Consider the following 22,293-nt stretch of genomic DNA (forward strand, 5'->3'; position numbering starts at 1 on the left):
TGAACGTGAACGTGAACGTGAACGTGAACGTGAACGTGAACGTGAACGTCTTTATAGGAATTGGTTGATGTAGTGTCTAACTATTATCTACCTAAAATCAGTAAAATCAAGATCAAGTTTGAATACTGCCATCAAGTTGATCTTGAAGGGTTTCCCTGGGATCAAGGATCAGGAGAGAGTTCCCATGGCAGGTGAGGAAAATGATTCATTTTAATTTGGATAAAAGGGAAATTAACATTAATTTCTCTTCCAGATATAAAACTATAATATATTTCTGATTGTAATGTAACGCAAGCTAAGTTTTTTAAAGGAAAGCGCTGTGAATCGGTCATATACCTCTTTAATTAGGAGCAGTCCCTTTAAACTGATTTTTAAGATCCCTCATGTGCTACCTGCTACAAGCTGCTACGAGGATGAACTGGCAGCTGGTTGCTAGCGCTGATGTGTCAGCTAAGGTTGTTTACAAGGTACTTTTAGCATACAGTGACAACCAAAAATAAGTCGAATAGAAATACGACATTAAAGCAGCCATTAAGTGTATTTGATGAGGTTTTAAAGCAAAAAGCTATAATAGTAGCTAAAAATATAATGAAATATTCTTGCAAAATGTACAATTATTTTCTCTTATGTTCATTGTTCATAGGCCTATTTATATTGCAAAACTTAAATCTATAAGTCGTCTTCCTGTTTCACAGTTTTTTATTACAGTGTACATATAAGACAAATTATTATCTTTTAGTTGGGGTTTTATAATAATTTGATTATTCAGATAAAATAGGGTAAATGATATTCAGATAAAATAGGGTAAATGATATTCAGATAAAATAGGGTAAATGATATTCAGATAAAATAGGGTAAATGATATTCAGATAAAATAGGGTAAATGATATTCAGATAAAATAGGGTAAATGATATTCAGATAAAATAGGGTAAATGATATTCAGATAAAATAGGGTAAATGATATTCAGATAAAATAGGGTAAATGATATTTGATTATTCAGATAAAATAGGGTAAATGATATTTTTTAATTGAAAATAAATGTTTGTTTACTATCTAAGAATTTAAACTATTTATCTAAGTTTAAGACATTGACAAGCTCTTTTTAAATTTGAATGCGCAAAAAGTTTTTTTTAGTGACATTGATATTTAAGGTTGGTCTTCATGTAGTAAGTACGAAAATACAATATAACAGTAAATAATAATTATGGCAAGAGGCATTCAGTTTATTTGAAGTAATTGCCAAAATTCTCACGAGTGTTGCTTAAGAGATGTGTAAAGGTCTGTTTAATAAACTGTTATTGCTTTGAAAGAATCTGAAACAAAATTTAAAAAATGGAGTAAATTTGAGTTTTTAGGACGACGAGAAAAACAAGTCGGCCGATGTTCACAGCTGGTTTCTTGTGTACTGGCCGGCCGGCAAATCACAATTATAAACAAACAAAAAGTTTTAATTATCATTTTGTTCTTATAACGAGATATTTGCTAATCTTGTGCAGTTGTGCACTGCCATACCATAGACAGGGTTCCTAAAACAAAGGATGCGACTTCAAAACGGCCGAACACTTATATATAGCGCTATGGAGGTAGAATTTTAGGTTGCTGCCATGGATACAGTCTTTTAAGGACTATAAATAGTTTGGCAAAAAAATCAAGTTTACAGCTACATGAAACCATTATAAACCTAAGAAAAAATCCTTACAATCGTCTCTGAAGTCTCATCCCTTAAGGGTAACCTTGTACTAGGGTTTCCAGTCGGAATTTCGTTGCGCGGAGTTTACACGGCTCGCAAGTAAAATCCCTTGCGTTGGAAACCCTACCTTGTCGCATACACCGAGCTTGAACTGCACTATTTGTACACCAAGAGAAGCAAAATCCTTGTTATATTGTTTTTCTTTGTTCTTAAACTACAAAATGTATTAAGATATATGTTTTAACCTGCATGTCTCTCTCCTCGTGTTGACCTTTTCATCGCTTAAACCTGTAAAGCTGATATTTATGAAAACATTTCTTTTCAACTATTGGCACATCAGAGTGCTTATGACGGGTTCAAAATCCACGTGTAAAAACGTGTTTTGGATATTTGACAAATTATTGTCTTTAACATTAGTGAACTATCTCACAATCAAACTTTCTTCCTAAATTTTATTAATTTTTGTATTTGTAAATTATTTTCAGAAAATTTATATCAAAAGATGATTGCGCTTGTTTAATTCAATTTTTTAATGTATTACATCATATTATGATGTGCCCCAAGCTTTCGTGCCATGAATGTACAAACTGTCTGCTATAAATTTTCTCTTAAAGCTGTCTGTGCTTGGAAACTTGTAAATCAAAAGTATTCTGAGGTCAAAACTTTTCTGTGTAGTCTCCCTAACCTTAAACGTTTGATCTCGATGTCCAATGTGGTCACTTTTAAATTTGAGGATCCTGCTATCGAAGAGGAATTCGAATTTGATTAAGATCAAGATCAAAGCTTAATCTTGAAAATTGAGATTTATAACACAAAAGTTTTGTCTTCAGGGTCTACAAAGAAAAGAATCAAAACTTCGCAAGTGTATACAAAGCATAGCTGTAAGCCTATTATTTATGTGATTAACCTAATTATGGAATGAGGGTTGCAAAATAAATTTGTTCCAATCCTATTTTTTTTATTTAACCCTACTAGTTCTAATTAACTGCAGTTTAAGTTTAAAACAAATACGGCAATTGCAAATGAAATTGTTTTAGTTTGATGCTATTTTGGTAGTGAAACTATTGATGATTAATGAAACACTGGTTTCCGGCGTTGCCTTCGTATTAAATATAAAAGAAGTAGATATTTTAATGTTTTCTTCAAAATCATATCAAATCATAAGTTGCAGGGATGGCCTATGGCTAAATAAGACTGACGCAAAAATTGCAAAGCTCAAATACGATTGGATTCTCCCAACAGTCACCGTACAATTCGTACAAGAAGAGAATGTCTTTAAGAAAAGAAAATGGCGAGAAAGTTTTACAAAAACGGAACGAGCTATCGCTATTTGATTGATTAAGGGTAAAAATATAAAAAATATTTTATATCAGAAAGGTCCCGAACTTCAATTTTTGTTGTGCCCTTCCAAAAAGTTCATTTATTTGTGCGCCGTGCTGTGAAATTTTAGATTTTTTTGCTACAAAATAATAAAAATGACTTGGAAACCATTACAAATTACATTTTGCTTTTTCTCAAAATTATTTCTATATTTCTAATGGAAATGCTCAGCCATAAAATATGAATGATTGTTTTGGCATCTCTACTCTCTTATGACTTCTATTTTAGTTTCCGTATACGAGACTGAGAATCTCAAAAAGGAATTTTAAAATGCGAATGAAGAAAAACAAAATAAATAGAATAATTAAAAAATTGTTATTCCCGGTTCAAAATTTATTCCAACTAAAATGCGTCAAACATGCAAGAAAACTGTATTTGTAAATGTACAGGATAACTTGACAAGAAATAATTGCAAATAAGATATGGTCAAACATGGTAGAATTGAAAACAAAATAATGACTGACATGTTGGAATTCACGTATGTATTAACTTCTCACAAGAAGAATAGGAAAATTCTCCAACCGCGTGGTGCGCAGAGAATTAAAAATGCCGCAAATTATTTTCTTCTGGAAGGTTCGGATGCTGTTGGTGGAGGTGGAGGACCTTTTCGTTCAAGTTCTTCAAGATAGGCCATCAATATATCAGCTCGGTCGTCGTTCAAAGGTTCCATCTTATGGTACCTAAATAGAAATTATTTTGTTGAGCAGCTTCAAGTAGCTTTAACACAGAATATCTGATTTTAACATTTTACATTGATATCTTAAAAGTTTGATGTCTTAAAAATATTCTTAGGTTAACTTAGAACTCATGTTACTAGATCGACGGAAGAAAAATTGTTGATCAGAAAGTCGAAAATATAACTGAATCCATTTGATTTAAATTCAAGTCCGCAGAATGTAAACTAGTACCTTGAAGAGTGGAGACTTTGTTCTAGGAACATCGTGAATTTTTTTTTTACATGTGCGTGTTTTTTCCTGTTCAAATCTTTAATTAATAAAAGAGTGTCTAGAAACTCCCCGTTTTTAAGAAAGCTAGATTTTACATATTCATAAATAGCAAAATCTTGGATAAACTGATAAAAACCGACCTGCTGTCCTTGCAGAGTATCTCTTCAATCTCCTCCATATGGTTACCATCCTTCTCTTTAATCTGTTCCAGGGATCTGTAGGTGATAATCTTCGTCTCCTAAACAAATTCAACATCAAGTCATGGTTAAAAATAACAAATTTAATAACAACCAGAAAATTAACAAAAATAAAAAACAGTAAAAATAGCAAGTTGATAACCAGTAAATCATCATCCTGTAGAAAAAAGGTGGCCAACGATGCACTCCTGTATGCCGAGTCCATTAGCGCTTGATCCAATCAGGGTTCAATCATGTGTTTATTGTGTATTCTGAACCAATAGGAATAGTATGGCGGTAACATTTATCTTTCTTTCTATCTCATTAATCCAATTAGAGTTATATATCCTTTATTCGGCGCTAAAAGTAAATGGAAATATTTACTTTTACTGAAACTATAGTGCGTGAAGTGTCGAAAATGAATTTACAGAATTTTTCGTTTTTATAATTAAGACATAGAATGGCTAATCCCATCCTCCGTAATTTATGCCACCAGGGGTTCGTTTGGAATCATTACTTGGTAGATACAATTATAATATTTATAATAGTGATATACAATATACAATATACAATATACAATATACAATATACAATATACAATATACAATATACAATATACAATATACAATATACAATATACAATAAAACAACTTTTCCAAAAATGTGAAAGTTAAATGTAAATTGAAAATGTTGCCTCAATAAATGCTTATTTTCATTATTTTGAAATTTACGAAAGAGAACGCCATATAGACAGACAAGCAATACAAAGCTAAGAAGACCTATAGAGAGATGTACTAACTGCTAAGTGCCTTGTTACCCCGAGGAAATATATTTTAAACGAACCTGGAGAAGAATCTTGTATTCATCCCTGGCCTGCTGGGTTTTATCCTTGAGCCAGGCGTAAAACTCCTTCTCACACTTCTTCTCGGAGCTGGAGAACTTAGTGAACCGAGGATCATCTCTGATACCCTTCTTTATATCCTTAACACAAATCAGAAATTAAGATTTACACAATAAAGTTACAAGTATTTTGTGGAAATTATGTTGATGATCATTTTCTTAGAATCTGAATCAAAATTTCACGTGAACTCAAAATTCTCCCTCTTTCTAGCTTCATGTTCATTTTGTATTCATTGTTAAAAAAATCATTTTAAATATATGCTTTAATTTGATGAGATGGGATTAAATAAAAATCCTTTGAATACCAAAAATTAGGATTCCGCTGAGTCAGCATTTGAAAACAAATAACTAATTTTAGGATTATATAGATATCTTAAACTTTTGTAGTCAACCTTAAGATGTAACTTTATCATCAGCCCGTAGTCGAGTTACTACTACATATACATACATATTTGAATTTTAATCTGGAATCAGACAAAAGAAAGTTTTCAAACAAAAACATTGTTTAACACGCATATTGATCAAACCCCCCCCCCAACCCCAAAAAAACAGCTTACTTTCCACAAAAATGGGAGGTTGTGGATTAAGGGAATCAGACAGAAGAAACTCTTCAGAAATTTTTTTTCCACATAGCTCATAACTCATGAAGAGCAACTAATTGGTTGGGGAGGGAGTTTTTCCGAAAATAAACACCCCTGTACCTTGAATGATGCATCTAGAGGCGTATCCTTGAGTTCCTCGAGTAGACTACGGAAAGCATCCTTCTTCTTCTGTACAAGACGATCAATATGTTCATCAAACAGTTTCTCACGCTCACCCTTTTCCAGGGTCAGGGACTCCCATCGGGAATCCTTCTTCAAAATCTTAACAGAATAAATATTTATTTATTAACAGGACCTGTCCAACTCATTGCATTAAAGCAAATGCCAAATCATATGTATTGTTAAGCGTATAACATCCAAGTGAGATATTAAGAATTATTAGGCAAAAATTATTTTTTAAATTATTAAAATATTAACATTAACAGGATTGCAAGAAAAACTTCGCTGGACTTCAGAAATGTTTAAATGGCTCCATTACTCATTAAAAGACGACTTTAATTTTCGTCCAGTTTTAACAAATCTTTTCCGGAAATAAAATATTGCTGATTTTTCAAAAGAATTGGTAGGAATTTAGGTACAAATAGCAGGGCATACTTTTATACAATTTGAAACTAGTCTCCTTCTCATGGAGCCTCAGTGAAGTCCAATTTAAAAACTAGCTCAAAGACCACAATAATTTGTTTAGCTATATTTTCAGGTCATACCAGTATAAAAAAGTACACAATAGTTTTAGTTGAGGAGAAATAGTTCCGTTTCTAAAATGATAAGTAAATTACCTTTTTAGCCTCTTTCCAGCTGAAGTCTGGGGTTCTGATTAAATCGGTGAGAATTGCAGAGAATCCATTCACTAAAACAATTTCATTGGATAAATAAAATTTCACATTTTATTTTAAATGTAAAACAATTTAATGTATTTTTTTCACAGCTATTTTAGTAAATAAAAACAACCTTGCTAATGTTAATAAAATAAACTATGAAAAACATGGAATAAATAAAGGGGGGCAGTGAATAATGAATCTGAAGGAATGAAGAAAGTTCTATGTTGTACAATGTTTTAGAGTACTATTAGAGGTGGCTACGGCAAACTCTATCCTATACTCGCGCATCATTGCACGCGTCATGCAAACTCATCTATCTAAATATTTCCGATATGGGGTATTAATGGATTGGTGGAAGGAGTGGATTCCTGTGGGCTTTTTGGGGGGAAGGGAGTCATAATAGATAGATATTAACCTGCTTCATGATGCTGATGCTGTTCCCTCTCCTTGTCCCTGTCCCTGAGGTGTCCTGCCATCTGCTCCTTGACCTCCTCCTCCCTCTTCCTGATGCTGGCCGCCGCCCTCTCCTCCTTCTCCCTCTTCTCTTTATCCTCCTCGTTTTCACTCATGTCACCGTTCTAAACATTTACGTTCAATTTGTTTTTTATAAATACATCATTTTCCCAGGGGTCTGTACTTTTAGGAAAACTTTTTGCGATGATCTGGAAAAAAGGAACAAAATCAGACATCAGACGGGAAAGTTTTTTTCTAATCTTTTCATATTTAATTTCATTTGTTTTTCCCAACATAGTGAATAACGCCAAAAAACAACTGGAAAAAGTTTACATCAATTCTCCTAGCTTCTAATTATGTGTTTTACAATAATTTTTCTTGTGGAGTACTCAAATTTATAGATAGCATTATTACTTATTTCACCAACCCTGTATGTATACGGTATTAAAATATTCCGGTTTTGTTCACATACAAGGAGCTTATTCCTACTTCCAGGTTATTATCGAAACATCTGATCATAATGAAATCAGATGTATTGGAACCCTAGATGTAGGTGGTAATGACTCACCTGAGTGTTTATGGTGTGTAGATTGATAAAGTTTACAAAGTTTTGTCCTTAAATGTTGTACACACATCCGAAGAATAAAGAATAAAAACTCTTATTCTTAAACCGTTGGTACCAACGTATCTGTGAGATTGAACTTTGATTCCTACATTCAGTTTTTGGGTTACCCCAATGTTTACTAAAAAAGACAATAATAACATTTACCGTTTCTTTTCCGTTGGTTTCTTTCTTCTTAGAGTCTGCTTCTCCCCCCGAAGTTTCCCCTTCCTCCTTCTCCCTCTTCACTCTATCCTTGCTCCTGCTCCTATCCTTGTCCTTCTTCTTCTTCTTTCTCTTCTCCCTGGACCCGGACCTAGACCTGGAAGATCGGGATCGAGATCGACGGCCTCGGGATCGGGATCTCTCCTTCTTCTTGCTGTTCCTGTTTATTAATATTGTTAACAATAAGGGTCTCTTGACATAATTTCAAGTAACCCTAACCGTAAACCCTTTCTCTGATTATACATTAAAGAGCCAACCTCATTTTACTGAAAATTGAATTAGTAAAAATGTGGTTTCGCTTTGTTGAATTGAAGTTATTAAGGTACCGTTGTGAATCGGAAATCCAAAAACTTGATATATGTTTTTATCAAAGTTTGGGGCATATTTTACATTTAAAGTAATAATAAGATTTTATATCAAATTTGTAAAATGAACCATATCTAGGAAAATATTGTAGAAATTCACACCTGTATTCGTCTTTAAGCTCCTGTATATAATCCATGAACAGATCTTCACGCTGTGAACTGGAATCAATGTTGGAATACCTAAAACCGAATAAAATTATACCAATCTTAAAAAATATTCGATTACTTTCTTTGAACTACAAAGTGATATTTCCTTTTGTCCTCTAAAATTTATCCGATTAGTTGTGTTTTGCAATCTTAATATGCACGAGATGCTTTAATTCCTTCAAAGATTATCTAAGGGGGGGGGGATATGAAACATGTAATGTAGGAATTATTATTACCTTGAATCATCTTGAATAATCTTCTTGACATCAGACCAATGACTGTGCCTATCAATCTCCTCCGTATCCCGGAGAAGAGATTTAAATTCCTTCTTCGCATTCTTCTTCTTCTCCTCCCTCTCATCTTTCTCCCTCTTCCTCAGCTCCATGATGAAATCGTTGAAGTGTCCCTCCCTGTCCCTCGTCTTGTCAACAGCCTTGAACCTGGAGTCCTTCCCATGCTCCCTGATTAGCAAAATATAAGTATCTAATTTTCAGTTTAAGGTTTGGTATCTCTATATTTTAAAAACAGTTTAACAATTATTAAACAATTTTTATAACAACTAAAACAAAGCATTTAGTTTTCATTTTTTAGATGGATAACTGTGTAGTTATGTAACAAAATAAATGAAAAACTGTTATAAACCTATAATGTAATGACTAAATTTCTGGATTGGTTATTAGCTAAAAAAGTAGGAAAAGGTTAAAAGTCTTTTCAAGTTAATATTTTTTACGCGTCTAACTAACTATATGAAGAAAAAAGAAAGTAAGGACAAATTTGGCAAAAATTGGTTTAAGATGTATATGTTCGATATCATTCATCTTTCTAAAAACATCCTTCACAAGTAAAATATAAAAATTAAAGAAATGAGAGGAATAAAATATATAAGAATCTCCTGAAAACACAGTGAACATTTAATTTGGTTATGAATGTCTACCTGGAGAATTCAGAGTAACTGCTCTTTACGTTTAAGTCTGCCTCCTCCAGGAGCTCCTTGAAGTTCTCCTTGATCTCCCGAGCCTTTGCCTTCTTCTCCTTCCTCTCCTCCTCAGCTCTCTCCTTCACGTACTTGTCAAACACCTAGTTAACAAGGAGATGCATTAAGGGGAGTATACTGTATATTTTCATGAAGAAGATCACCCCCTTCTGAAGATCTGTTTTTAATATCTGCATACTTTTAAATAACAAACAATTCCTACAAGAACTAAAATTTTAACACTGAAAGATCCAAATAACCAGATCAAAAATCCTTTCCTTCGGAATATGGCATTCAAACAGCTATGTTAACTATATCTTTTCACTATTTTAAGTAGAAGAAAATATTATTGAGTTACAATATTGTAAATTTAACTGATATTTAGCAATAAACGTTATTATGATTGTTATTCTATGTTTAACTAACCAACCTGTTTCCTCTCTTTACTAGTGAGTAGAAGATAACGAGAATCAAACACAATTTTGTGCAGTTCCTTCTCCCAGGTGCTGAAATAATATTTAGTTAATGGGACTGTCAACATAATTCTATGGAACCCTCCAACTAAACAGTTACTTGTTAGGATCACCACGGTACCCTTTAAACCTCCATCTCAGCAAAGTATTGTTTTTTATGATTTCCCTATTTAAAGGTCTTGCTTATCTGTAGAGAAGAAACAAGTAAATTTGCAGAATTTGCAAAGATAAAAACAAGAATTTCCTGTCAATTGGGGTTTAAAGGGTGCCATTGTTAATTTCTTTTTAAGTGTCCAAGGTTGTATCAAAATCAGTTTAATTATTCAATTCTATTATTTAATCAATAATCATCGTTTAATTATTTAATTAATTAAAATTATCTAATTATTTAATACTCTATCATGAACTGATGTATCAATACTTTAATAAATGTTTGAACACATTTGAGAAAATGCTCAACACCTCGGCCCTGTTGTCCTACCTGAATGCTGACACCTTCTTCTCCTCCAGGAGTTCCTTGAACTTGGTCATCCTAATATCCAGAGGAACCACTGCTCTCTCCCTAGCAGCTCGGACCTCAGCCTCCATAGCTGCTTCCTTACCCGGAGCAACACGCTTCTTCTCCTCCTTGATAACTGTAACCTCGTCCTCCACCTCCTCCTCCTGGATCTCCTCGATCTCTTCAATCTTTGCCTTCTTGATCGCCGGCTCGTCGTTAATAACAGGGAGGGCTTTCTCCTGCTGTTTCTTCTTAAACTCCTCCGCTCCCTCCGGAGATTCCAACATCTTGGCAACATCACTCCGTCCAACCATCTCCGCTGGTTTCTCCCAGACGCTGGTTTTGGTAGTTGGATTGTAGAAGAAGGATCTCCTGTCTCCGGTCCAAACTACACACCAGGGTGTGCCAGGGACGGGAGTGCTGGATATAGGACGAGATTTATCCTTTGGTGGCTCCTTGGGTTTCTCTTCCATCTGAAATCAACGAAAATTAATAATTTTGGCGGGAAAATTAGATCTGATAATTAAATGATGACTAATGGATTAATGAAGTATTTTCTTTTTACTTACTTTAACCTCAGCTCCGAGTCCGTCCAGGTTCCGTTTGCGGAGAATAGCGGCCGCAGCCTCAGCAGCTTTCTGAGCTTTAGCAGTCTCCACTTGAGCCTTCTCCGCGTCCTGTCCGAGCTTGAGGAAAGCGGGAGTAAAGAATTTAGGTTTATCATCATCCTTATCTCCTCCCTTCTCCTAGAAACAATTCAGGTTCATATAATTTCTCTAAAATAACAACCTTCAAGATTTGAAGCTTGCAAAAATAATTAAAACTGTGATTTACTTTAGAATTTCCCACCAAATTTTTTTTCCTCCTTTCCTTCCCATGAATTTTTATACTTCAAATTCACGTAATTTTAACCCATTTGATGTTAGAACTTGTTCTCTTTTACTAATTTAATTTATCCACTTAGGGGAAGAATTCGATTTTTAATCCATATACTTAGTTGCCAACTAATGACTATTTAAATCTGATAAGAACTATCCAACAATACTAAGTAGACCTTCATTTAAGAAGTGACATGTTAATATTAAACCACAGTTAAAATATTGAATTCTTCGCGTAAAAAGAAAAGGAAATCTCAATTCAACCTTGATCTTATTTTTCTTCGTTACCTCAAAATCTTATATTTCTTCATTACCTCAAAATCTTATATTTTCTAGTTACCTCAAAATCTTATATTTCCTAGTTACCTCGAAATCTTATATTTCCTAGTTACCTCGAAATCTTTAAGTTCTTGAGGTTTCTCCCAAACACTCTCCTGAGTCTCACTGTTATAGTAATATTTCTTCCCATCTGGAGCATTGTGTTCAGTCCACGCACATTTAGGTTTATCCATCCAGGGGGTAGGTGGACCTCCTGGACCACCAGGTCCCATGGGACCACCCGGACCTCCTGGTCCCACCCATGGAGGCATTCCTCCCCCAAAGGGAGGCCCTCCAGGACCGCCGGGACCTCCTGGTCCTCCAGGACCACCCGGCCCTCCGAAAGGCATACCTTGACCTCCGAAGGGAAATCCTGGACCGCCGGGTCCGCCTGGGAATCCTGGTCCACCAAGACCTGGTCCCCCGGGACCTGGTCCTCCTGGACCACCAGGACCTCCAGGTCCATCTGGTCCCTTGTTCTCATTCTTCTCTCCCATCTTCTTCTGAATATTATCAACCTCTTCCTAAATATTTGAAATCATTTCTATATTTTTCTTATGATTATCAGTCACTAAAAATTATAATTGATTATGTGAATAAAACCACCTGATAAGTTAATCTAAAAATCTGACCTGTGTTAAGATTTTTACATCCGGTCCCTCTGGTTTGTCCCACTGTGTAGCTCTGGTCTGGGCGTTGTAGTAATAAACTTTACCTAGGAAATATGCGACATTATTTTGCTGGTTTAACCCACTGTTTGACCCTGCTAGGTTAATACTGAACAATTATAGGAATTTAAAACAACAATTGTATAAGAAAAACAACAAATAGCTAATGTTAGCCAACTTTTGTTTTACGAGTTTCATCCAGTTTCTGATAAGTAGTCATGTGGCCGAATTTAAACAATTTGAGCCTCGGTTCAAATATGGTTGGTTTCACTTAAAATTGTATTCAATTTTTCAAGATTTAAGCCGGCGCTCAATTGAAGCCGGTTTTTGGGGAATTTGAGACGCAGCTTAAATTGATTTAATTCGGACGCTGTTTACTGGGTTTAAAGAGCGCAGTAAAAACGTAAATCCTACAAAATAATTTTTGTCAAATAAGTGAAAGACTTCAGAAGATTATCAAAAATATGACTAACAACTTGCTTTGAACTCTTTCTCAGATCAGAAGTCATGTATTCCACTATATTTATTTCGGGGATTTTAATTTTTTACTTTTAACCATTCCTACCTTCTTCTGCTGGTGTAGCGACCCAAACATCTCCGGATAGATCAATACCAAGATCTCCCCCAGGTCCCCCCGGTCCCTTACCCAGTACACCTTCTCTGCCATCATCTCCACCAGGACCATTAAACGGCCCCCTTGGTCCTAAATAACAATTTTTTTTTTTCATCAACAAATAATGTTGTATAATTTCTTTTTCGTTTTTGTGACAATCATAATATTTTTTTAATTAAAAAATTGAAAATTCACCTTGTCCAAAGCCTCCTGGTCCTCTTGGTCCCTGCATCCAAGGAGGCATGGGACCTCCGGGTCCTGGACCATTTGGTCCCATCATTCCTGGGGGTGGTGGGCCCCAGTTAGGATCCCCCCAGCCTGGTCCAGGTCCACCTCCACGCGGACCAAAACCTCCACGTGGGCCAAAGTCTCCACGTGGGCCAAAGTCTCCACGTGGGCCAAAGTCTCCACGCGGACCAAAGTCTCCACGTGGACCAAAGTCCCCTCGGCCCCTAAATGGGCCTGAAAAAGCTGTAATGTGGTTACCATTGAAAATAAAGCTAAAATAAAAAATAAAAAAATTGATTCATCCGTCATTACCTCCAAATCGTGGATTGAACCCTCCTCTGTTGAAACCTCCTGGACCACCGGGACCACCAGGACCTCCTCGATCGAATCCTCCACGTCCTCTGAATCCTCCACGGTCAAATCCACCGCGATCGAATCCTACACCGAATAAGATCATTCATTTTTTTAGACGGGGAAATATGAATGTAAATAAAATTGGGAAACATCTCAAACTGTTATATCCATAGAGAATAGAATATATATTAGAGGGGAATTTAAAGAATCTCCCGGTATGAATTTTTTCAGTCCCTTTCAGCCTGAAAGGGAGTTCAAAGTGTACAAATCATGTAAATGTTCACAAATTATATGCAGTAGAGTACATTAATACAGTATGTTCCCTAGACTATTCATTTCAAATTCGAATTTTTTAAAGCTGTTAAATAAACTTTATAATGAATTAGGTGAATAAAAAACATCATTTGATTTATAGTTATAACGGAAAATCATCGTTTGTAAAGTGAAAGGCATAAAGTCTATGTGAAATGATCATTAGTCAATTATGAAACCAGCCTATTTCATAATTTGGTTTACTTTTAACATTAATTTTAGATTTTCTATAAAATGATATTCCAGGGCCCAAAAGGTTATATAGCAAAAATATGTGAAGTACACCTGCAGTATGGAAACAGTACAACAAAATGGCCGTTTTACACTTTTTTCTAGTAAATTCCCTTCTAATATATATTCTATTCTCTTTGGTTATATCTATGAGTAAATAGATTTGAATATTTTAAATTATATCTCCATCATAGATCTGTGTTTGGGACAGTAAACATGAAACAGTATGGACATGGGAAAAAGTGCAGAACGCTGTTCTTTGAGAACAAAACAGATATCTAGAGACCAAAAGGAAATCAGCAAATAACAAGTTAAGAAGTAAAAACTTTATAAAAAGATTGGAAATATTTGTAGAATTCTTAAAATATAGAATATGAATGAATCAAATTCCTCTGGGAGATCCTCTCCATCCTCCTCGACCTCGGAAATTATCTGGACTGTTCCCAAATCCTCTAGGTCCATCTGGACCACCAAAGTTTGGACCTCCAGGACCTCCACCGAAACCCGGTCCACCTCCAAAATTTGGTCTAGGTCCTCCGAATCTCGGTCCATCAAAATTTGGGCCTCCTGGACCTCCAGGCCCTGGAAGAATTTACAAGTTTTAAATTTTCAGGATACATATTATTTTTAAGCTAACTCGGATCCGGATTATATAAACTATGAAACCAAATCCGGATTGATCTTTCGATATTTTTCAAAACTTTCGAATTATTTCCTTATTTCGTATTTTTTATGCTTTCATAGATCCTGGGGGGGGAGGGTACCTAATTAATTTTGGTTAACAATAAGAATCCTTTTTATTTTTAGGTTTTGACTTCAATTTATTTATTTACAATCAAATTTATTGATGTACTAACCTCCAAATCCTGGACCTCCGCCACCACCAAATCCACGGGGTTCTCCGCCCCCAAATCCAGGTGGTCCACCTCCTCTAGAAGGGGATTTATCCCCACCCCCTGAAATATCAGGGTATTAGTAAATTACAAAGATAATCATCAGGAAGTATTAATTTACGCATGCTTTTCTCAATCTTTTTTCAAGCTTTTTAACCCCCCCCCCCCACCTTATTTTCCCCTAAATTTAGCTTTCAATTGCGGAGGGGAAAGATGAAGATAAGGTTATGTAACAAATCGTTGACGGCACTCCTACTGGAGGTTTACTTGTGCTATTGTGACAATCTCTTTAAACCCTGAATTCATGTATACCTGGTGTTCCAGGGGCTGAATCCTCCGTCATCCTGTCTTCTTCTTAACCTGATAAATAAAGAATAATTAGTAAAAATCCGGGAACTGGTTTATACAAAATCCACGAGCTCGATCTATCCTGAAACTGGACGAATTATTCTCGACTCTAGGCAGCACCAGCTCCCTTAACATACATGATTTAATTTAAAACCTGAAAAATTCTTTCTATATGCAGAAAATGGCTTTAAATTTTTCTATTTCATTATCTCCACAAAAATTTGTAATATCAAAACGAACATAAAAGTAACTTTAACATAATTTTTTTAATGATTTTAGTTTTTGTTTCTCCGAGTCTGAGATATCAACTTTACCAGAGGCATTCATATCTCCGTGTTTGAAGGTATGGAGAGTGGGGAGAGGCCCAAGGGGCCGTTGAACCGCTTTTCAGTCCCATGACACGAGTTTTTGGACCTAGTTACAAACTGGTCCAAAATACTGCAAAATATGTTAAGTTTTCTTTAAAATTTCCACTTTTCTTGAATTTTTTTAATTGAAATGTTCAAAAATAGTTTCAAGGTTTTCAAGATTTGAAATCAAATTTTATATGTTAAAAAAGAGATGCAAATTACATTAAATAATTTTATATTGTAAAGAAACTGAACGAATTTTTCTGGATTTAACAAGAGGTTTTTATAGAATATTTCTTTGTTACTGTCAACATTTTTATTTAAATTTAATTTCTTTATTTATTTTATAATTATTAAATTTTCTTTTATTTTATGTCATGTTGTCAATATTATTATCATAGTTATTTTTCAAATTGTGTTAATTTAAATTTTTGTTGGTAATTTTGTAAATTTTACATAAGAATTAACTATCCTTAAGCATAGAAACTGTTGGTTGCTCTTTTCACAACTTTTTAACATTTTAATGATATTATATTTTTTAACGATATTTTTGGTAATATTTTCATTAAATTGAACGATTATTGGGAACTGAAGACATAAAGTATAGATTAACTGAAAATTTATGCAATTTGCCAATTTGCAAAATATAAGATATGCGTTGGTTACGAATTATTCAAAAACATACCTACCTAAAACCTGAAAAAGATTCCTAAAAAATTAGTATAAGATTAATAACCCTGAAAAAAATGTTAGTTGACGAATGTGCCTTGTTACAAATATAACAAGCTCCAAACATTCAGTCACAAGTTAATAAGACATAATTTAATCACGAGGTGTTAATTCTCTTTAGGGTCCAAATTTCTAAAAAGTTTTCTGTTTTTGTTTAATAAAGGTTTTCAAGTTGATTTGAGAGAAGGGAAAACAAATCACGATTATAATCAAAATTGATTTCAATCGATTTGGAAGTTGTAAAAATATCTTGAGAGAGATGTTTAGAAAATATAGAATCCTACTTTAAGGGAACATCATCCCCTTATGATTTTCCAGAGTCTAAATTTAATTTAATTAAATTTAATTTAAACAGAGTCTAAAACTAAAGAATGAAAAGTTCTGACTTAAAATTTAAGTTCATGGTTAAATGTCACTTCTGACTTAATTTAAACCTGAACTTTAACCATGAGGTTAAATATTTAACCCTGTGGTTAAATATTTAACTCGCCGAAATCGACGAGTTAAAATTTAAACAGAGGTTTAAATTATCTTGAAATCCTGCATTTTCCCTATTTGTCTATTATTCAATCATCATTCAGCTGCAGCTGAGAAAGCGGCATTCAACTTTACGATATATTTAAAAGTGAAAACCTTGTTAAAATCCTTTTCTCTGATTGGTTCAGATTTTTCCCGGGAAATTCAAATTTAAAATTGAGAAAGTTTAATATTTAAGTCGCTATTCATTATTTTACAGAACTTTTAACCTCGAACTTAAAATTCGCGCATTCTTTAGTTTTAGACTCAGGAGGCATTTTGCCCCTTTAATTTTTTTTCTTTCAAACGCACAATAAAGGCAGACCACATTATGGAATTGGGAAGACTATGGGTAGTTTGTTATTATCGCATCAATAATAATATGTTTAGAATTAGATTGTAAACTCGTCTGATTAATTATTAAGTAACAAAACTTGTAATCAAAGTGAAGTCTAGCGCCGGTCAACTATGTGAGCGAATGTTTGTTAGGTATATTTGTACAAGACATGATTAAAGGTATGAGCAACCAACGGTTCTATGAGGATCTACTAGTCTAGTATATATGTATATATAGTGGTATAAAGGTGTACCAAGATACAGGGGGATCCAACCAATACTAGTCTCTCCACTCTGCAACCACTTTACATAGGACTGAAACCAAGGGAACAACATTTTAAAACTTCATATTTCAAATGAAAATCATTATTTGTAACAAAATCCTTGAAAATGGTTTGGTAAGGACAGAAAAGAAACCTAAGAGTCTATTCAATCTTTTTAAATTCTTTCATTATATTCCTTCCCAACGCTTAATCCTCCTAACCTAACCTAGATCTTACTAACGCAACTTGCGTCACAGTCTGGAAAAAAATGTATTTTTATCCCCTGCTAGACTGCGCCATAACAAAAAAAGACCCACCTTGTTTTTAGCAGAGTTTATAACCAAGCAGCCAGAAGTTCTTCTACTTTCTCTGAAAAAATGATGAAATAAATTTTGTCGTAAAAACTATGTGATTTGTCAGAATGAATATCTAGTGGTAGAATTAGAATGAATGACATATTAAAATTAAGCATAAAAAATAAAAAATAAAAAAAGGAGCATGACTCTTTAATGGATCAAGGCTTAATATTGACATAATTCACAAGCTTATGTTTAAATCAATGATTGAAAATTGTACGCAGCGGATATCAATTAAGTTGCTGAATCCTTAACAAAACAGACCTATTTCATGTAGAAAAACCAGATTAACTAAATTGTTTGTACATTAAAAGCATAGCCCGGATCCGGATCCAAGTGAAAAAAAGACATAACGTCAAAAACACACATTTCAAGTGAATGCAAATAAGATTTTTAACATTAAATGGTAACTCCGTTAAAAAAGAAGAGAATTTTTGAATTTTTTTTTGGTGAAAGAAAATGTCCAAATTTGGAAATATTCATGAGCTAGATCCGGATCCACTTATTTAAATTTAAGTTTACAGGTTCCGGATCCGCAAATGAAACTACTAGTTTACGACTACGGTTCCTTTTTCGGTTCCTCCACTTTGATCAATGCCTCCGCATGCGGAGCCAACTCCACAAACGGTAAATTATCAATACAGGGCTCAGCTTTAATACTAGGTTCAGCAACATAACTAGTTAAACATGTTAGCAGGGAATCAACCGCGGCTTTCTGAACGATTTCAAGGTCAGTTTCAGTTTCCCGCATTTCTCCACTCGGTTCTTCGGTTGGTGGTTTCACTTCGATAATATCAGCAAGTTCCCGATTTAATTCCGGTCCAGGTTCCTGTTTTACTTCCGGTTTTAAGTCCTCCTCGGTAATCTGAACGGGTGCAAATTCGCGACCAAGGAATTCTAGAACACTGCCAGGAACGGTTTCCAGTTTACTGGAAAAGTTTATTCAAAATTAAATTTCAAACTATTTTCGACATGAATCAAGGATTAATTGGCAATCTTATTTAAGTTAGATTTTTAGCTTATTTGAGCTGAGAACTTGTAATACTGATTAGAAGCTGAACTAGATAAACTACAAGAACATTTTATTTCTCTCTTTTTTAGTATCTTAATTCTGATGTTTTTGATAAAGCTGTCGATATTTTGATTATTAAAATTACTCAATTTTCACTTTTAAGATACGATTTTTTTCTCTACCTGTTTTTGTGTCGTGTTAATCTTTTAGTTCCATTTCCTATAATTTCCCAATTTATCACAAAATGAGATTCAAAGCTCTGTAATTGAACACAACTTTCCTAAGAATAGATTGAACAGTAACAAAGAACTTTTCTCTCGATTTTCCGCCGTTTATTCCGCCGGATTGGTAGATTTGTAGATACTCCGCCAGAAGGTCGGTATCCGCCTCACAGATTGCAGTTTGTATCATCAGTCTGTTTACTGGTTTGTACTGTCGGGATAATTGCTAGAAATAGATCAAGTATACACCATATCGACAAATTATCTATTTAAAAATATTTTTATAGAAAACATTTAATTATTGTATTATCAATTAACTACTTCAAAAATATTGTTTAACGCTTTTCATTAAGATTGAAATAATTCGCTTACACACACCTTACAAATAACGTTTTTAACAGCTTGAGGCTCAGTATAGAAAATTACTATGTGATACATAGTATAGACAGAAAAATTTGATGCTTTTTGACTAGGGTCGTTAATTGTTTTTTGCTTTTAATAAGATTTCCAAGATTTCATAACTGTATACTTCTGTTATAGTTTGTTTTTATAAAACTTTTAAATAAAAATTTTAGGAAAATATTAAAAAACGATTTAAAATTCGGCGATGGTGATGGACCAAACCTCTGTAGAGTAAAAACAGATCGTTAAAACGTGTTCTTATATAGATTTCATTTTTCCATATAATTCTGTCAGGCTCAAAATTCGGCATAATGAAAAAAGGAAATCTTAAAAATAAAATTTTTTAAAAACGAACGAACTACTATGATCCTTATATTGAAGAGACTGCTAACGGAATATCTAATTCAAACAATCTAAATACCTTGAACCGTTTCGAGCTTGAATCTTCATCTAAAGAGCAACTTAGAAGATGATCCTTCACTTCTTTACAAATTCTGGTTCTAAGCCTGAAAACAGGGTGTTTCAGACATAAACAAAATTTCAGAAAAGCATCTCAATTATTAACCAAAATGTGTACGGGGGGGGGGGAATCATTTTACCCCACAACATTTCTGGATTAGGAATGAATTTGTATACACTACACGATGGGAAAATCAGTTGATATGACGATTTAAGTTGGAAACCAAACAAATTTATTGCAACCGACAATTCGTTGTTATAAAGTTATCAATAAGGGTAAGTAAACCAGTCTTGGAATTCAATACATAANAGTTTTTAAAGTGCGCTTTTTTCTTAGTGGTCAAATTATCAGAGATTCTTTTGCTTGACAAAAAAAGGATTGCCAATAAGCAAGCAAAAATGACAAGAGTTATACGAAATACCAATATTTAGATTGTGAATCATACTGAATAGAAAGTGATTAGTTGAACTTACGCTTTTGAGGGTAAGGTGGTTTGGAACATTAAAACATCACAGTCTGGACACCGAATCTTCTAAAGTATATGAAAATTGTATATCTTACGATTTTCTGTTATTTTGTTACATCAAGACTAACAGCTGAGATAGCAACCTATCAGACAAGACACTGTACTTTTAAACCCATAATTAGCTGCTTTAAATTGACGAGATAGAAACCGACTCTAAATTTCAGTTGTAAATGAATCTGATAGTAGCCATTAACCTACCCAATGAATAATTGAGAAGAAAAAACATACCATAAAACATAAAGCTCCAACATAATATTCAGATTATAAAATATTTCTACCTACCCTAACTATATCATCAGATAAAGGCAGATTTTTGAAGAACAGACCGTAACACACTAGTCTCTCCTTTATATCCATCCCAATCACAAGATCCTTAATTAACCTAAAGATATAACTTTAACATTTTCTTGATGACTAAAATACAAGAAATAAAGAGGGTCGCGTCACATCACACTTTTAAAACAAGACTCTTGACTTTCACAGTATACGTAATTTCATGGAATTTTCAATTCAAATCAATAATCCTTTAAAATAACAGTCGACGATGATACTATTTACTCTTTAAAATTGAATGTTTCGTAGCGTAAATTGTACGAAGTAAAACTGGATTTCCAGGCACCCAATTTTCAGTCACAAAAAAAAATATCTCCGTCGTTATTGGTCAGAAAAGGGGTTATATGGTACAGTTGTGAAATAGAATATGCAAATCTATAAATGTAAAAAATTACCTAACACTATCCAATTTATCTATTTCCATGTTTATGTCTTCACATTTGATATTTGGCTCAAAAACGTCTGAGTTCCTCGTATAAAGAGGAAGAAATGGATATCGTTTCCCGATCTGTCGCTTCAATCCTATTCGTTTCTTCTTAAGTAATATTGAATTCACTATTCTAATAAACTCTAAATTATGTTGAGTAATCGGGGAGGATTCCTGTTCAGTGTTTAGTTCAATAAATGGAGTTGGTTCAGCTCGGATAGGATGAACTTGATACTTGTGTTGATCAAGGTTTTTCACTTTTTTCTGACAAAGCGGGCATTTTATTCTCTCTTTCTTTTTGTGTTTCTTTCCCCCTTTAAACCCCAGGTTTACTTTTCCTGGAGAGAACTCGAGCTTTTTATGATTAATTCTCCAGTGGACCTTTAAACATTCTACATCCATCTTGCATAAAGGACAATTCTCCCCCATATTGTGTCTGTAATATAGAAACATTAATGTGCAATGTAAAATCTATTTTGTAAATTAAATTTTTTAGTTAAGTCAATGTTTCATGTAACAAGATTAAAATTTTGGCCACTGTTAAGTTTTAAAGAGGATTATATTTTCATTAATCCCCCCCCCCCACATCCATATTTCGGAGATTTGAACGACAAAATAAAAAACTATTATCAGTAAGGTGATAATGACACTTTAGTCAAAGTTAATTAAATTGGAAGATTGCAGTTTCAGTTACTAAGCTCTAGTCGATTTTTATCTCAGTATGTGTTTGACTAGAAGTTGGAATATTGATTTCATTTTAGATAGCTCTTTCATTTCTAGACTATTATTTACAACAATAGGAGATATTTCCAAATTTTATATTAAATACTTGAACGCGGATTTTCAAACAAAGTGTCTCGCACATTTCTCTGCCACAGCTGTGAAAAGTCGCAAGAGACAAAAACTATGACTAAAGGGTTAAGGTTGATGGGACCGCTGTGAAGTTTACTGGCACTGTAATGCTAATTTAAATTGCACCCCTTTCCCTTTATAATTAATAATTAAAATAAATTTCTAATGACTAGTGTTAAGTTTTTTAGTCTTGTCTCCGGCTCCGTCTCTTGGAGTTTGCGATTTCTGCTTCTGTTTTGGTTGAACCCAGACAGTTCCTTGGACATATCCGGAACTAAGTAGGAAGTCGGGATCTACTTCCGCCTTCACCTAGACAACAGATATTGGAGGCTTTCAGTAACAACCCAACTGCACTCCCCTCTCCCCCAACCTCTTATTAATGAAATGTGATTAAAAAGCCAAACCAAGCTTGATGT

At 34.0% G+C, this 22,293-nt stretch overlaps 3 protein-coding genes across 7 annotated transcripts; 1 reads left to right on the plus strand and 2 right to left on the minus strand.

Annotated features, from left to right (window-relative positions):
• Positions 1-57: 57 nt before the first annotated feature.
• Positions 58-2,644, plus strand: LOC111704488 (uncharacterized; the record flags this gene model as incomplete). 2 transcript variants are annotated; one of them, XR_002765841.1, is given in 4 exon segments in its annotated part: positions 58-191; positions 377-467; positions 1,358-2,347; positions 2,523-2,644. XR_002765841.1 is itself a non-coding variant. In XM_023476733.1 (3 exon segments), coding segments are annotated over 3 exon segments (303 nt in total), but the record flags the coding sequence as incomplete, so codon positions are not given.
• A 746-nt stretch (positions 2,645-3,390) lies between these two features.
• Positions 3,391-17,698, minus strand: LOC111704484 (transcription elongation regulator 1). Of its 3 annotated transcripts, XM_023476727.1 has the most exons (24): positions 17,606-17,698; positions 17,280-17,340; positions 15,409-15,508; positions 15,059-15,106; positions 14,711-14,809; positions 14,244-14,435; positions 13,269-13,394; positions 12,924-13,190; positions 12,681-12,818; positions 12,080-12,162; positions 11,522-11,971; positions 10,821-10,997; positions 10,234-10,724; positions 9,710-9,785; positions 9,241-9,383; positions 8,543-8,767; positions 8,262-8,339; positions 7,738-7,954; positions 6,931-7,093; positions 6,474-6,544; positions 5,797-5,958; positions 5,039-5,176; positions 4,160-4,257; positions 3,391-3,752 (listed from the first exon to the last, which is right to left on the minus strand). In XM_023476727.1, exons 4-24 carry the CDS (start codon positions 15,087-15,089, stop codon positions 3,629-3,631), a joined length of 3,549 nt encoding a protein of 1,182 aa, XP_023332495.1. In that variant the 5' UTR covers positions 15,090-15,106; positions 15,409-15,508; positions 17,280-17,340; positions 17,606-17,698; the 3' UTR covers positions 3,391-3,628. The 3 variants fall into 3 exon arrangements, with proteins under 3 accessions (XP_023332495.1, XP_023332496.1, XP_023332497.1); XM_023476728.1 differs by lacking the exon at positions 15,409-15,508; XM_023476729.1 differs by lacking the exons at positions 15,409-15,508; positions 17,280-17,340 and having other exon boundaries at positions 17,606-17,691.
• LOC111704486 (uncharacterized) lies at positions 17,657-22,218 on the minus strand. Of its 2 annotated transcripts, none has more exons than XM_023476730.1 (6): positions 20,994-22,218; positions 20,548-20,647; positions 20,213-20,271; positions 19,701-19,785; positions 18,937-19,103; positions 17,657-18,573 (listed from the first exon to the last, which is right to left on the minus strand). In XM_023476730.1, exons 1-6 carry the CDS (start codon positions 21,476-21,478, stop codon positions 18,204-18,206), a joined length of 1,266 nt encoding a protein of 421 aa, XP_023332498.1. In that variant the 5' UTR covers positions 21,479-22,218; the 3' UTR covers positions 17,657-18,203. The 2 variants fall into 2 exon arrangements, with proteins under 2 accessions (XP_023332498.1, XP_023332499.1); XM_023476731.1 differs by having other exon boundaries at positions 20,548-20,637; positions 20,994-21,086.
• Between the last annotated feature and the right edge of the window lie 75 nt (positions 22,219-22,293).

Source organism: Eurytemora carolleeae, unplaced genomic scaffold (genome assembly GCF_000591075.1).
Source record: "Eurytemora carolleeae unplaced genomic scaffold, Eaff_2.0 scaffold146, whole genome shotgun sequence".
Classification (NCBI taxonomy): domain Eukaryota; kingdom Metazoa; phylum Arthropoda; class Copepoda; order Calanoida; family Temoridae; genus Eurytemora; species Eurytemora carolleeae.

Coding starts and splice junctions, on each gene's coding strand:
- LOC111704484 (XM_023476728.1), bottom strand. CDS start 15,089: ATGACGGAGGATTCAGCCCCTGGAACACCAG. Junction 10,998..11,521: donor AAGAACTTAAAGATTTCGAG/GTAACTAGGAAA, acceptor AATTGTTTCTAG/GAGAAGGGAGGAGATAAGGA. Junction 3,753..4,159: donor ATACTCTGCAAGGACAGCAG/GTCGGTTTTTAT, acceptor ATTTCTATTTAG/GTACCATAAGATGGAACCTT.
- LOC111704486 (XM_023476730.1), bottom strand. CDS start 21,478: ATGTTTCTATATTACAGACACAATATGGGGGAGAATTGTCCTTTATGC. Junction 20,272..20,547: donor TATCTGATGATATAGTTAGG/GTAGGTAGAAAT, acceptor CATATACTTTAG/AAGATTCGGTGTCCAGACTG. Junction 19,104..19,700: donor CAAGCTCGAAACGGTTCAAG/GTATTTAGATTG, acceptor ATCTATTTCTAG/CAATTATCCCGACAGTACAA.